This window comes from Argiope bruennichi, chromosome X1 (genome assembly GCF_947563725.1).
Source record: "Argiope bruennichi chromosome X1, qqArgBrue1.1, whole genome shotgun sequence".
Classification (NCBI taxonomy): Eukaryota; Metazoa; Arthropoda; class Arachnida; order Araneae; family Araneidae; genus Argiope; species Argiope bruennichi.
The window spans coordinates 41,642,424-41,660,065 of NC_079162.1; the positions used below are offsets into that span (position 1 = coordinate 41,642,424).

At 29.2% G+C, this 17,642-nt stretch overlaps 1 protein-coding gene across 1 annotated transcript in view; it reads right to left on the bottom strand.

The window, feature by feature from the left end:
• Window positions 1-17,642, bottom strand: part of LOC129958437 (E3 ubiquitin-protein ligase SHPRH-like) — a 66,480-nt gene that overhangs the window by 33,369 nt on the left and 15,469 nt on the right. The window contains exons 6-13 of the mRNA XM_056070929.1: window positions 15,960-16,211; window positions 13,839-14,105; window positions 9,826-10,054; window positions 9,371-9,574; window positions 7,832-7,995; window positions 4,032-4,205; window positions 228-310; window positions 17-111 (exon numbers count right to left, since the gene is read on the bottom strand). Coding sequence (XP_055926904.1) covers window positions 17-111; window positions 228-310; window positions 4,032-4,205; window positions 7,832-7,995; window positions 9,371-9,574; window positions 9,826-10,054; window positions 13,839-14,105; window positions 15,960-16,211 — 1,468 coding nt within the window. The remainder of the gene's footprint in view (window positions 1-16; window positions 112-227; window positions 311-4,031; window positions 4,206-7,831; window positions 7,996-9,370; window positions 9,575-9,825; window positions 10,055-13,838; window positions 14,106-15,959; window positions 16,212-17,642) is intronic.

Here is a 17,642-nt window from a genome sequence, read left to right on the forward strand (position 1 = left end):
AAAAAAAAAAAATTACCATTCAAGGCTAAAATCAGTTTTCTATGAACTTCTTCACATTCATATGAGGCATTTTTTAATAAATGGTCAAGAAGTTCAGGGATGGTCATTGTACTGCAATAATAAAGTCAAAATAATAAAATGTAAAAGCCACGGTTTCACACATAAAAACTATTAGGTAAATTTTAAAATGACTAATAATATCAAGGAAAATCAAAATTAAGGTTTACTTTTTCTGCACATCAGTCAAGTTATTTTGAGCTAGTTGAAAATGACAGCAAGCCTTTTGCAATTTTTTCAAGGGTAACAATATCTATAAAATCAAAAGAAATATGCAAATTATGTTAATTTTCTTAAAGCAAACATAAACTTAAATATTAAAACTTTAAATATGAATCAAGAAATATTAACCGATTTCTAATCCAAAACAACAATTAAAAACAACACGGAGCAACTACAATAACACGAAAAAGGTGAGAAAATCTAAAATATAGCTGTTCGCCGACAGTTTTACAAAGTGGATAGGAATAGCAGTATCATATTTTTATCTTTTGGTTGAAAGTGTCTTTTCTTTCGACATATTTATTTAGCAATATCTTTGCGGAAGTGACATCTAAAAAAGATTATTGACGGGTATAGCCTTCATTTATATTTATGGTGCGGTTACGTTACATGTATTCAAATGACAGTTATAACCATACTGTCCGAATGTGTTAATTATTGGCGTTGGCTACAGATAAATATTGTTATGAATCTGTAATGCCGCTTGCTTGACACATTAGTGTCATCGCTAGTAAGACAGATTACTCAATGGCTGCCAAGTTGGTGACATACGAACTCAATAACAAATATGGGGAAAAAATGCAAGAATTATGATCCCATCTTTGTTTGAACCGTGCCGGATATGACAGTGCATATAAATCCTGCTTAAAGTAGTGCAGCGGAGTGGTGCTACTGATGAGTCTGATACATTCGAAGTATCCTCTAGATGTTTGGGAAAACTTCAAAATTCAATAGTTCTATAAGCTACCAAAGATGAAAGCAAGTAACATTTAACGAGAATGACGGAACGCAAAATGAGATTAATGAAATAAACTGAGGCAGATAGCATGAAACATATGCTGTAAAAACTGTTTTGAAGACATTTAAACACGCAGGATTAATATAGATAAGAGATGGTATCGGCAAAGAAAAAAATGATAAATCCGAATCTCTATTGAGAGCGATGGAAATACTATTCAATAGTCTTGACAGGGAAAGAAAATAAACTTCTCGACGAAATCCAAATATGAATTATTGAAAGTGCGATAAAAAATAGCACGCACAGAGAGAATATTCTATGTGAACCATGTGATTCTAGAAAAACAAACTTATGGGCTAAGACGTTTTAAGACTGGAAAGTTTCCGAACTTAACGAAGACAAAAATGAATTCCACTTAGGAAGATGTGTACGTGGTATCACGTATTTGATGCTGGTGGATATGGATGCAAATATAAGTCTTTTTATAACAGACTTAAACTAAATAAAGAGAGAACAACTTATTACATGGCTCCAAAAATGTTTTAGACAACTACAGTGAAAAGCAGATATATGAAACTGGATGCACATGCTTAATGCGGATCCGGAAAATTCCAAAACAGAATACACGTAGGTTATATAACGTATTCTTAGTCGTAATTTTCTTTAAAAAATTAATGCAGACCTGAAGAAGAATGAGATAAGGGCGGAAGGAAAGGAAGTTATTTTGTATTCAATCAGAGTGTAGCGTCGCAAAGGAACTTCTCACAAAAATGCCGATAGGCTCTCCCGAAACCCTCCACTGAGAACATTGCTTGAATACTGGGAGGGAGGAGGCGCATTGGAATGGAAGTAGATATTTCCGTGAAAATTTCAACAAGGACAGCTGTGGATCCTTTGTCTTCAAGTAAGATCCAAAAAGCGCAACTAGAAGATGCAAATTTTAGACTAATTCTAGAGAAACACTTATTTGGACAAGTAGACTATCATAGCAAAAAATCATTCCTGAAAGTTGCGCAATAAAACGATACTCTGATCTTTTTGATTTCTTACATCCTAAAGATGGTGTTTTATATCGTAAATGAGACGGTGATGATGGAGGCTTCTGTTGATGGTAACTAACTGTACGAAACGCAGAAGTTCTGCGAGAGACTTTTGACATCGCAAATGAAGAATACGTCGTATTCATGAAAACCTTATATAAAGACCGAGGGCGATTTTATAAAGATTGGCTTCTAACCAACGTTGGAAACTAGTGTAGAAAATTCCACGTTTGCAGACTCCGAAAATGTCCTATAAGACGAACTCAAAGTCACTTGCAAAAATATAAAGCGGATACACAAAGCGAAAGAATGGTTTTGGATATTCTAGAATTTTTCCTTATAACTTCAAAGGACAATCAATATATCTTAATATCGATGGTCTATTTTATCCAGTGACCGAAGCAATTCCCATTTCCCAATCAGGAAGTTTCGACATTAGCTAAAGAACTCATTCAAAGCAAGGCTTCTCGTTATGGCGTGCTTATGATAGTACATTTAGAAGATACAAATTTTAATTCCACGTTTTTTACTGAGCATCGCAAACTTTAGAGAATTCTGAAGATATGAATGACAACATTAGATTCAGGATCTGATAATGATCAAAAGTTTAATATAACAATTTTTTAAACATATTTCTTTCAAAGAATCAGACTAATTAGGATACGCATTTGACACTTTTTCTCCAGATCTATACCAGTGTGGTCTATGAAGTAACTTGATGAACTGCATCGAGATGTTACATGTTCTAACGCGGCGATTATCACTTGGAATCCTTTTTGGATGACCGAAATCCACGTGGTCAAGTGAAATCCTTTTGATCGTCTTTGCAGAATGAATAAATGAATAATTTTGAGGCACATTCGGAAAGTTTACATACGCTTATCAGAAGAAATAAACTGTCCAGTGAATGGAATTAAGATTCATTACAATGTTAGAGCAACAGACAAACATTTTATGGAGTGTGATCAAACCTAGTGTTGGGGCAGGCAGTTTTCGAAGAAATCTGTAATACCATCTCCCTCCCATATAAGTCTTATTAATGGAAAAAGGGATTTACAAAAATTCTTAATGGAAGCTAGGTTAATGACTTCTGACCTTAGAGGTAAAAATGAAGGTTAGGGGAAATGGAAGAACTATGGCCTTTTCTTTATTAGGAACCAAGACCTAAGAATCTTTCTAGAGAATTCCATATAACATCAAGCCCTGTCAAAAAGTCTTTATAGGCTGGAGAGTTTGAAGTGAAGTAACTCTTACTTTCGAATTAGTTCACAGAGAGAGCTAGAAAACTGTGTAGCTGACTGCTATTGTTGTTATGTAATTAGCAATTCGCTGTCTGTTTGAGTTGTTAATTAAAAGTGCCGCTTTTTATGTACATCTTAGCTGCATTTTTGTTACTTGTACTTTGTGTCTTTTGGAATTTTCTTGAAATAAAGCGTCGTTTTCTATTATACAGTTTGTTGGACTGCTTTTACTATACACACATTGGAGGATTTTTGCAACACTACAGATCAAATTATGTTTGAAAATGAATTAAATTAGATAAATATTAACATGTAAATATCAAATGCATTTCCATAAAAGTGGCATATAGAAAGTGTTTCAAAGATGGCAACTTTTCTGAATATATATACTAACACTAAAAAGATTATTGTCTAATAAAGTTCTAAGAATTAACATCCTTCTCAATATTCAAGCCCTAACATCCCAGATTGACATATAAATGAATACAAGATATTAATTTTTAAACAAGAAATATTTTCCAAAAACATTAAAATGCTGTTTTAAATTTAAAAGAATCAATCATATATATTAAAAATAAAAATTACTTATGATTCCGAAAAAATTATAAGGATTCTATAAAAGATTTAGTTCATTATTTGTTATAGTAATATGAGAAATAATTATGATAACTGCAAAAAAAAAAAAAAATCAATGGAATATCAAGTATAAATAATAATTGTTTCATAACATACCTTACTAAGCACATGCTTATCCATATTTCGCAGGTTTAAATCTTCACAATCATACTTTCTAATATTTTCCATGAAATCCTTTATACATCTTGAACGTATACTTTCATAAAAAACTTTTTCAATCTGAGAAAATTCAATTTTATGGACAAGAAATTCTTGCTGTGGAATGCCCATCTACAGCAAAAACAAGCAATCTAATTCTAGATATATGATTTTATAAGGTAACAAAAAAATGGCAATCTTATTATTTAAATTAAAATCCAATAATCAAAACATTCGAGATTGTAGCAAAAAAAAAAAAAAAAATCAATTGCGTTTACAAATTAAATCAATTACAGTTACAAATTCATTCACTGTAAGTGAATGAATTTGTAACCATACATTTTCTACACATTACATCTGAATAATGAGTACCTTTATTGATACAACATTAATGTATACGTACTAGATTAATCCAATTAATACAATATTAAAAATGTTTCATAATTTTTCTAAGAACAAAATCATTTTAAATTTAAAGAAGGTGCTTTTTGCTTATAAAAGTCTTAATTTAAAAAATAATAGATTAAGATAAAAAACAATACTTTAAAAAGTACAATTAGTAAAGATTATGGAACATGTCCATTATCCTTATTATTAGCAGACGCTTAAGACTGCAGGGCTGCAGCACCCTCTGAAATTATTTTTGAAAGTTGTATTTTTGATTTTTTTTCTACTAACTTTTTTATTCTGAGAATTCAACGCTCTATGCTTACTATATCACTATGCAAGTATGATAATCAATTAGAAAACAAAATAAAACATGAAGAGAAGACAGTAAATAAATCAACAAGCAAGACAGATTTTTTTTATTTATCTGTAATTGGCCTTTAGGGCTCGTAATGGAAGTTCAGGGAAAGCAGTAGTGGTGAAAACTAAGAGTGGTACCTTTAAAAAAATTAATGAATAAAATTTGCCTCTTATCTTTAAAGTAAAATTCTAATCGCTTTATATAAATATTTTTTATATTAACTTTTATATTAAATATTTTTTAATTGCAGATTTCAGTTATATGTAACAAATGTTCTGTACACTAAATTGTGCTATTATTTCTATTGTGTTATGATAGTATTTGATCATATCTATATTTTGCTTTTATCTGTAAATTGTGTTATCAGGTTAACGCCGGACAAAATATTGGTGCATACTCAGTGAAAATAGATTTGAAACATGCAGAGGAAACTACACCTGCACCTAACTCTCAAGTGCTATATGTAATGTACTGTTATCTGAGTGTGTAACTTCGGCAGCTGTGAACAGTGGACTGAAAATTAAAATGAGAAGAGAAGCCTTGAGGCATTTTATTTTAACAGAGCTGCCAGTAAACTATACAGACTTAATATAAGAACTTTAGACTGACTATTCGAAAATAAAATGTTCGATGTGGATATTTATTGACTTATTTTCTACTAGCCTACTTTGGCGACCAGCCGGTTCGCCACTCTTAATGCTCGTTAAAATTTTAATAATTAAATATTTTATGTAACTCCTATTTTAATAGCTTCTTCATCAAAATATTTTAAAGCTTCAAATTTTGATAGTCATGTAATTCTTTCATAATATTATAAAAGCCTTCAACCATAAAGTAATATGATCTTTCTAATTTTCTGTTAGCTCCAAGTAGAATTTATGCTTTAAATTAAAGAGAAAATGGTTAAATTGCAATTAATATAAGAACAATTTTTGCTGAAACGAAGCATTTTTTTTAAAAATATGAGTACTGAAACCAGAGTCGCTGAGTATTTAAACCTTATGGGCACTAAAGAATATGTTTCTTAATTTATGTAATATCTCAAGACGTTTTCTACAAAATTTTCTCAGATTCATCATGAACAGATCAGATCAATTAATTAACAATGTTTAGTTTTAAATACATGAAACTCTAAGAAAATACACAGAATCGTTTGAAATAATCGGTCGGAAACACGTAAGCCTTCAAAACTAAGTCCGTATCCGTTGAAAATAGAGTTACCAACCAACAATAAGAACACAATGCGCAAGCGTGAATTTTCAACACCAATTATGGTAACGCAAATGCGCCAATCTTAATGCTCGTTAAAATTTTAATAATTAAATATTTTATTTAATTCCTACTTTAATAGCTTCTTCATTAAAATATTTCAAAACATCAAATTTTGATAGTCATATAATTCACTCATAATATTATAAAGGCCTTCAGCTATAACGTAATATGTATCTCTCTAATTTTCTGTTAGCTCCAAGTAGAATTTATGCTTTAAATTAAAGTGGAAATGATTAATCTGCAATTAATATAATAATATTTTTTACTGAAACAAAGTATTTTTTTAATAATATGATTAGTGAAAACAAAGTCACTGAGCTTATGGGCACTAAAGAATATATTTCTTAATTTACCAACAAAATTTTCTTAGGTCATCATGAGAAGATCGATTAACTAACAATATTTAATTTTAAATGCATCAAACAGCAAGAAAATAAAACGAATCGTTTAAAATAATCGATTGAAAACAGGTTAAAAAAAAACTACTTAAAAAACAATATACTTAAATCTATAAGGATATACAAAAACTATATAACTAACATAAATACAATTTAATTACAAAAGCATACAACTAACCTAAAAATAATTTAAATCATGTCCACATCCGTAAATAATAGTTGTCAACAATCAGAACACAATGCGCATGCGCGAATTTTCAACGCCAGGTATGGTAACGCAAATGCGTGAATTTCTCTACGCCAGTTGGGGTAACGCTATGCGGATTAGAAATTTTTAATTTCCTTTATTCTGTTTTATTTTAATTCAAAAGTACTTGAGAATGCCCCTGAGAGATCGAATACTTAATAACGTTTAATTTTAAATGCATCAAACATTAAGAAAATAAACAGAACCATTTGAAATAATCAACCGAAAAATATTAAGCCTAGCCTGATTAGCGTGGGAAAACAAATTGAAGCTTTACTCATTTGGCGGTGGGGAAAATGAAGATTCTTTTGGCGGGAAATTAGTTTTTAATTAATAATTAAAATTCTAATTAAAAATTAAATAAAAGGGACCCCAGGTGCACATTCCGGACTTCCAAGGTATACATGTACCAAATTTGGTAGCAGTTGGTCAAACGGTCTGACCTGTAGAGTGCCAACACACACACACACACACACACACACACACACACACACTGAGCTGCTTTATATAAGTATAGAGAGATATGGATATTATTACAACAGTTGAGAGCTATCTTTTCCACTGCTGTTCATTTTTAAGATGAAGAGATAAGAAATTCAAAGAGTATTTATGCAAATCGAACAACAAAATATAAAAATAAAAATGCTTATTTTGTGATACATATTCAAAAAACCTGGTTTTAAAAACGTCCCAAATAGGTTTATTAAATTAAGATTTAATTTTATTTGCCTGATTAATGATTGTTTATGATATATTGTTTACTTCATACCATATTATTGTTGTGATTAAGGATAAAGTGCCAAAAATGGTCTATTCATTATAATAATTCTAATTAAAAGCGATTTCCAATTTCGTATTTACCGCAACTTTAACGCATTAGCGATTTTTACATACACCATTTGTAGGAATGAAACATACTAGAAGAAAATTCAAATCTTTAAAAAAATTAATGATACCATTGCTTAACTGATAAGAAAAATCACCAATGGATTGAAACTTGGAAGAAATTACATAGATAATACTTTTAAACTTTTTTTCAAAATAATTCATTAGGATTCCATTAAGGAATTTAAAAACAAAAGCTTCAGCATACCTGATGTAAAACAAAATTTTTGGGAGTACGCCACAGGACATTATTTAATACAATAGCCAATTTATCAGGTTTCCCACATGCAAAAGGTTTCCATAATAATTCCTTCCACCACAATTTTTCATGATAAGGGTCATAGCCAAGAAAGAGTAACAATCCATATAAATCTACAAAAACAAGATTAATATTTAAAAATCATCACATTTTAAGAGATTTAACTTCTAATTAATATTCAGTATGATTAAATAACACAATAATCTAGAGCAATAAAAAAAAGAGAAAAATATTTTTATAAAAATTAAAAAAATAGGTTGGAATAAGGAAAGTAACAAGTAAGTTGAAATCTAAGCCAGCAGAAAAAATTTATTAATTCAGTTGAAAACATTCCTCATATCAACAACATACTATTATTTCAGCATAATAAACATCTAAAAGCAATTTCAATTTTACAAATTAATTTTTTTAGAATGAAAATTATTTCGAGATTGATTTTTACCTTCATATTCTGTTACTGTAAAATATAGAATAGATTATCATTATTAAATTCCATGCTTTGTAGTGACTTCAATAAAAATGCTTTGAAGCTTTCAATGAAGACAATGATAAAATTGCTGTAGATTTGAGATCTTCATTTTTTTTTTTTTTTAATTCTCTTATTGTATGATTCTTCCCGAATCAAAGCTTTTAAAAATAAATTCTTAAGTGAGTTCACTTATTTATTTTAAAATCCTTTACAATTTAATTTTGGTGGAAAAGGGAAAAGAAAATTATCAGAATAAACAAATTTTGGTGATATAGATACATAAAATAGCTTGTACACAATCAATAAGCTATTTAAATTTATTCGTTCATTATTTCATTGGTGAAATAGATTTTTATAATAAAAAAGCACAAATTAAAAAAAAAAAATATTTTCAAGCCACGAAATTAAAATTGATCTCAATTCACTCTACAGAAATACCACTGCAAAATAATGAACATTTCTAAGGATATAACTCAAAGCCAAAATTCAAGTAACCAATATACTAGGTTAAGGAGACAATTTGAAGCAACTAGATGAAAGCACGAAATAAATCTCTGAGTCTTGAACAGTAAATTATTGCTATTGTGAATTTGCAAGAATTTACCATTCTCTCCAAAATTTCATGTCTTACAACAACATAAAATCATATAAAAGAAATCTAAAAAAGGTAGTTTTCTTTTCATTTGAGATTTAAAAATTTCCATAAGTCATCTTGTTAAATGGTGAAAAACATGGTAATCATATTAAAATTTTAAATTAACTTCCTTTCAAAAACGGACTCCCTAAATGTCCGAGAAAATTGATATTTTATATATAATCTCAATTATTAATTTAATTTTGAATCACAGGCCAAAAGATATGATTCAGAAAACAATGCCATAATTTTTACAGAGATTATCAAAAAATTATTTTTTACAATAAATATTGAATAACTATGCAAAATTTTGAATTTCGAATATCTACAACACCAAAGAAGCAGGTTAAATAATTTAGAGTAAAAATTAATCAAAATAACAAACCTTCAATTGACTTCTGAATTGGTGTACCAGTAACACACCAGCGGTTAATACATTTAAGTTGAAGAGCCATTTGTGATGGTTTTGTTGTCACACCTTCAACCATCTGAGCCTCATCAAGACATATACGCCACCATTCGACAGCTGATAAAGGCGAAGGTAGTGTTCTAAATTTTTTGGGGTAGCGCAACGGACGTTGTTTTTCTCCTAATTAATAAAAAGGAAAACGACTATCAAACATTCAATTTCTAATTATTCCTCTCCAATGACAACAAATACTTTTATGAGGGAAAAAAACATCTTTAAAAGTTTACTTAAACTTATTAAGTTTCTTTAGATTGGTTTGAATATACAATTAAAATTCGATATATATCATAATCATAGAAAATTGTCATACACAAATAAGAAATTACATATTTTATAATAAAAGCAATTTAAAATTGTGATTAAAATAGTACCATGTGGCACATTGACATGACTGAGTTCTTTTCTAAATATTTCATAGGATGAAAGGACAATATCATAATTTGCCAAATCTTTTGGATTAATGAATCTGTGGCGCTCAACTCCAGCATACAAGAAGACTTTCAAACCATCTTTTTTTATATGCCTTGAAATTTCTTGTTCCCACTGATATAGAATAGCTGATGGTGATACAATAAGAGTAGCAGGGGATGGAACAGGTTCCTAAAATTGAAATATTATCACTTAAAATTTCTAAATTAGAAGAAATATAGTTCAGAGCTAAAATGATTTGCTTTTATTTTAAACTATAATAACTTAAAACAATAAGCAAATAATTTTTAACAGGTGCATAATATCATCTGCGTTATTAATAACCTAATTGGCATTTAAATATCATATTTTTATATAATTGATAACATGTGTATGGAAAGCAGAAAAAATAAAACATGTTAGCAAAAACTCACACAACAGGAAAAAAATAACCAAGTAATAAAGTTGTTTTATTTTTAATAATATACCATATCTGATTACAAAAAAGTACAAAAAATTGAACATGTACTTAACATTAATCGATATATAATTAGCATAAAGCAATAATATGGGAGACATTAAATGTTAAAGATGACAAACTATCTGAATTTGCAATTCAGACAAAAAGTTATGAGTACAAACAATAAGATTCCTATTTTCCTTTCTTACATTTACAAATTAAATTCATAGTAAATTTTAATTTGTCTGGAATATTATTTAAATTGAAAAATTTTATGTGTGAAATGTCTATAAAGATATAAATCTGTAATGTTTCTTCCCAACACAGTTGGTTACATTACAAGATTTTTACGGACAGCTCTATTGGATGCTGAATGGATGTCTATTCAATGACCCCCATGCTTGGCGACAAAATGAAAAATTTTAGTATCCCAGTTATTTTGGTGATAGGACAAATAAGAATGCTAGAGATCATACCACCAGGCAGTGATTGCAGAGCTGTAGTCCTTAAGCATTTCTATTTCTCGAAACATCATTGTAAGTGGAACAAGTAGTTAATAATCTCATTGGTATTTCATAAACAGATTATTCGTAGCGATAATATCTCAAACAAGAATAAAAATTGTTTTCTCAATCTTTTGTTCCCTGTTCAACTGCTTATGAATAATTAAGCAAAGAATACGAATTTGAATTTTTTAATATTTGAAAAACAGTAGCTGCTCATTCATTAGAGCCGCAGAACTGCTGCAACTCAAGAAATTATTTTCAAAACTTGTTTTTTGGCTTTTACATGTTTTGTTATATTATCACACTGAAAGTTCTATGAACAACAAAAATGAATAAATAAATAGGGGATACATGCTGAAGTCGTTTTGAGACCATATCCAGAAAGCATCAAAATTCAGTGAAACGTAATCACACATTGACTACTCCGACCCGCCCTGAAACACACGGACAAAATCTGAATGACCGGACCACAGCGACAGCATTGGCGAGAAAAAAGGTTGAGTCCTAAGGGTCATTATCAGGCTACGATATAACCCTTCCCGTGGGAAGCAAGATCCCGTCATCTATAGGGGACATTCGACACCACACCATTTCTGTACCCACCCTGGTAGCGCGAACCAACCACCATGCCGGAAGTTTCTCATCTTCATATTTGAGTTGCCCCCCCTCCGGGTGGGGTACTTACACGTAATGAGGAAAATCGAATATGAAATATTTCTCTCGTTTTGAATTCAGTGGTGACTAAGTTGATTTGATGACAGTTTAGATTTGGTGCATGGAAGATTGAGTGATGTCGCTTTTTGTTCCCTCATTCTATCATATAAGACTTGCTTTCTCTCTTCGCTTTTTTCAAGTAATTATTATTTGGTTTTACTTTCGTTTTCACATTTCCCAAAAAGAAGGACATCTGATTTAATATACACTCGCATTCTTTTAATAGAAGTTGATCAATGAAAAAACGTGAGCTATTTAGATGTAGAGCTGTTTTTCAAGCAATGTAATTTTTTTTTCAGTGCAGTTTATTCCGTGCAATGAACCTCTACTGTCAATAGCATTCGGTGATTATTCCCTTTAAAATTATTTGTCATCTCCTTCCCTAAGTTTTCAGAATGCTATTTTACGCAGTTGAGGCCGACAAGAATTTGGATTCAAAAATTTTATTTTATATTATTCAAAAATTTTATTTTGGATATCAAAAATTTTATTTTTGATATCCATATGAAATACTAATTTGGATTTGATATAGATATTAAGTATAAATAGTTTGGCCTAGATGGTTTTCGGATCTACTAAGACATTAATCAATTAGTCGCATGGCAGATAAAGTGCGGCGGTAAAACAAAACAATAAATAAATAAAAAAAATAAAGTTAAAGTACCAAGTTTAGTTTAGTTATATCAACGTCCCATTTTAAAGCAACAGTAGGGCTATTTTGGGACGGACCTCGAAATTTTGAGCCGCAGTCAGATGACGAGGACGACTCTAAAAATTTTCATAACACAAAAGCAGGAGGAGGTAAAGTACTAAGAAATCTTCCGTAAGAAATGTAATATCCATAGAAAACGGGATGTCAGCTCTTATTCTGCCGTGACAGAATTTCAGAAATTAATAAAAATCTGAAATTTTGAGACATCTCCGATTTTGCCCAGAAATTATATGTCTGTAAAATAAAAAAATAAATTGAAAATTCGAAAATTTAGTTGAAAAAAGGAGAAGGAAATTTGAGTGAACAGGCTTTTGTTTTTCGCTCCTTCTCATTTAACCAAGGGGAGAGGGTATCTTTTCTGTACGGGACTCACTTGTCATCGGAAAGCATTCAACAGGTCTACTCCGCCACCGCTCTAGTGCTTTCTAAAAGAATGATATATTTCAGTAATAAGGAAAGTTTGATAATGCTGAGGGTTAGCTGCAGAAGAATATAAACGTCGTTTTCCAAATTCCCAGCAATCTTCTAGGAACTTCTGTTATACAAGTGTGTTTACAGAAAGATTTAGCAATTATAATCTACAAGACCTTTATTTTTCTGGAGACAAACAGGGATAATGAGGAGTTACATATGTGATGCAGAAACTGACATTTTGGCTCATGCTGTATATGAGTAATCAGTTCAGAATTCAATGTTCCGAAACTGACAACGTAAAAAAAAAATATTTCAAGGCAATAACTGCGACAATATAGCATTTCTGGAATCCATGGACTGTTACAACAGTTACATAGAAAACTACATGATCAGGATTAAACCTCAAAACGATCGCTTATGCATAGGTAAAAATTAGTTCTTCGCATTGGCGTGGCATTTTTAAACTTTTTGGTTGGTTCTATTTTGTATGACAGAATGCTGAATGGCGATCGATACATTCAATTATTTTTAAAACAAGGGATGAATGGTTTTGGGAGTATATTCTCTGCAGATCTTTGCCAACGATTTCAAAAACATAGCCACAAGTAATGAACCAGATCACATATGCTCAAGTATTGTTAAAAAAAATTCAATCTTGTAAGATGACAAAAGTGTTCATTTTGATCAAGTTTTCAAGCACTTCAGTTAATGTATTATTTGACCAATTTCCGAAATTTAATGAAAATTATAAGTTATTTTCTCATTCTATACTTTTAATAATTTTTTCTATTATATATATTATCTCTGAAAATCAAAACGAAAGTCTCGCTCAAACACCTATCAAAGACATGGGAAAAGGGATTAAATAAATAGATTTGCTTTTTCCAATACCCTAGCAAATTTCGCTGACAAAAACATGACACTTCGTATCCTGAAATACGTGCAAAAATAAAAAAATTAAATTAAATTAAAAAAATCATGACAATTTTCCGCTATGGGGACTACATAAAGATATAATTTTCCTAACTTTTTATTATCCTTTTCAGAAAATCTAAACAATTTTCATACAATTGGGTACTTTACTTGAGGAAAATTTGCAAATGGAAGAATATGTCTAAATGCAATAGTTAAGGGAATAAACGGACATCCTTTATATATTTATACACATACCTTTGAGGGTTCAACCCAGCAATATGGACACAAGTAGTTTACAAAAGATTCTTCAGTTATACTGGCCAGAACACATTCAGCATGCTGCTGGAGTCCACAATTTTTACACTGAACTATTGTTTTCTTCTTTCTCCTTACACTAAATTCAGATCCACAGACACATTCAAAGAAACTATCTTCTTGAAGTTCTGAAAATTCTATCTCACTACTCACTGAATCATCATCATCATCATAAATGTAAGAGGAATTACTTGACTGAGAATCAGACTATATATATAAAGATAAAAAATAAAAATGTTCCGTTAGAAACAAACAGCAAGACTAAAATAATTTATAGCATTGAATATTTAAGTAATTTTAACAGATTAAACGACTAAGCAAACAATCACAGGAATTAAAGATTCATTACAAATTGAATATACTATAGATATAAAGGAAAATAAATGTATAGTAGTTCTCTTTATTGAGTATATATACATGACACTTTTTATTCTTTTGCTGCATAATAAAATAAAATTAAAGTCATATTTAAATTTAATATTTATAGGAATAATAAAATGAGCGATAAACAATGTATTAGATAAGCAAACGGGAGGGATTGAGAATATTTTAATAACCTAAATATTTGTATTCAGGGATACATTTCCATGTCACAAAATTGAATGTATGCATCTTAAAAATATGATTAGTACGTTATTTCATTAAAATTTTTTTAAAAAAATGAGCCAAGAATTGTTTCAAGCACTGAAGAACAACCATTTCATTAAAATCATCATAGGTCATTAAAATTAGCTCCAAAATCGAAATAAATACGGATATTTGTAATTTAAATGTCAGAAGAATATAAATATTCTTGAGAAATTATAAGCAATTCAAATCATGGATTTATTCAAAAATTTGTCCAAAGATATAAAATGTTATCTTACATTGCTAATAAAACTGAAAGAAATAAAGTTCTCAATTCAACGATAAAAAGTCATTTGAGAGCTAGCAAACAGTCCTGTGGTTTGTGCTACAAAGATTCCTCTATCTGCACAAGGGAATTCATGTTTCAATGGATGCAATTTTAAAAATACTCTATACAGTAAATTTAAATGGCTATCCATCCCAAGGAAAAGCTTTCTTTTCTAAGAAAAGCCAGATAAAAGTATTCCATATTTCTAAATTTCGAGATTTCTTGAGTCAGAAAAAGTTAAAGGGCTAATTTTAACAGTTTTGGGATATTAACATTTGGGATCTGGACATCTAATCTTCAAATAAAAAATATAACAAAGAATATTAAATTTAAAATGCAATACATGGTATTTCCGTTAGTTAACAAAGCTTTTGAAATTCGCCGGTTAACCAAAAGTAATGTTACTGATTAACGAATAGGAAAAATAATTATAAATACAACTTTTTCTTTCTCCTAAATTGGATATATTTCATGGCCAAAATATAGTTTACAAAACTACAAACGATTTTAATTATCTTTATTTCTCTACCTTTTTACTATACATAAACTTGAATTGATAATTCCATTTTTCATACCATGCATAAATTTTTAGTAAAGATTTTAATCCTGGATAAAAACAGACAAAAATATATTAAGGGGTAAACATATTGGAATGACTTGCTCCTCTTGAACTCATCGCCTCTTTGCAAGAGGAATCACCTTTTTAGGGATTTAAAAACTCTTTTTCATAAGAGGAAATTAGATTGGCAGGAGCGGAGGCTAATAGAAATACCAAAGAAAATTTGAAAATTGATAGATAAAATTGATATCTACATCCAGAGTTAATGAACAACTTCTATGACACATTTTGAAGTCAGGTTATACATTTCACTTATTCATAAGATTTAACGATTATAAATTATAAGCAATAAGAAGAATTTTGATGCTATTTCAATCAATTTTACTAACACTAATCATTCATAAAAGACTAGAATTTTTTAGAAAGTAAATTTCTAGAATTTTATTAAAGCCAACAAAGAAGTAAAACTTAAGCAATAAACATTTAAAAAAAAAAAATTCTAAAACTTGTATACAGCAATAAAAGTAAGAAACATTATCAACAAATAAACAATTGTAGATAAGAAAATGTCTCACTTCATGCAAAGAACAACACAAAACATACTAACACTGAAGTAACCATCAGAACACAAGAGACAAACGGGCAAATCTGAAGTTTCAGAAACATCAAGTATTAATCCACATTTTCTACATTTAATTTGTTTATCTTGAAAGTTGTTACAGTTTCTCCTTTGTCTTTTACTGTTATTGACGATTATCTCCTTTTTCATACGAGGGTTTTTCCTCCTTTTACCTTTTGTAGAAGATTTCACATTTTCAGATATATCATTGTTAATTTCAGCTGCACAGTTTTTATATATCTAGAATCAAAACAAAATAATCTTCTAAATATGAATCGTAGTCTATTTACTACATAAAATAATTAAGCTAAGAAAAATCGGAATGATGCGTTACTTTTATATAAATAAAATCTAAATATCATGCCAACCTAGATATAGATTTATCAGATCACTATGATTAAATGCCAGAAATATTTAACCCAATTTTGAACATTAATTAATACTAATAAATCTCTATATTAAATTCAAATACATCCAACCAGTGTAACATGAAACAGAATTACTAAATTTGTAAGTTCAAAATGCTAAATAAAAGACGTGTTTCTCAAAAGTACCCTTTAACTTAATGCAGCTCAAAATAAATGTGTAAAAAATCAATAAAATAAACTTTAATAATAATAATAACTTGATTTATAGCACCCTACATTAATAATTTACTCTTACAATAAAATCAGAATAATTTAAAATTAAAAGCCTTTGTGATTTATTTATATGCTCCAAATTCCATTCTTATTTCAATTAATAAATTCTTGCACATTTTTTTTTAGCTTATACATCAATCATTTCAAAAGAACCGATTCCATATTTTATACAATACTGAACAATTATACATTGTAAACAGTATACATTGTAAAAAAGTACATTTGTATAAAAAGTATATTTGTATAAAAAGTATATATTGTAAAAAAATATATACTGTATAAAAATAAAATTTAATACTTAGATGATCAGTTTATGTGCCAAGAAAGGAGAAAAATCAGATTTGCAAAAACTCTGAATACCTTTCCAATAATTTCTGTTCACAAAGTTTAGAACAGAAATTGAGAATTTAAGTTATCAAGTTCTTGATATTTAGAATTAAAAATGCAGTCGAGAAAATTAACTTTAAATATATATTTTTAGAAAGCTTGCATCTAAAAAAAAAGTAAAGATTTAAAAGTAGGGTCCAATTTAAAAATGTCACATCGTCTTTCAATTGGGATAGGACATTTTCGTATAAAGGCACTTTGTCATAAAAAGAAAACTGTCATTTAAAAATTTTTTCCTCTAGAGATTAAAAACTAATTTCAAGTTAAATGGCATTGAAATAAATTGTTTCGCACTACTAATGTTCTTCTGCAACTCTTCAAATACTAGATTTAACGAAATCGGATTCAACAAAGGCAATATACATTCATAAAATACATTCAAATGAGAATATAATTCACATTTTCAATTCATTACATATTACATTCATTACATCTTGAATTTACCTAAATTTTGATGGATTAATCTTTTGGCTTTAAGAACAGCCTAAGGGAAAAAAAAAAAAAAAAATCAAAGTACCATATATATATATATATATATGTGTGTGTGTTTGTGGTCGTAAACTATGAAAATACACGATTGAAGTACTCTAAAATATAGAAAACACTAACTAAAAAATAATAAAATTTATACAATATGTCTCTA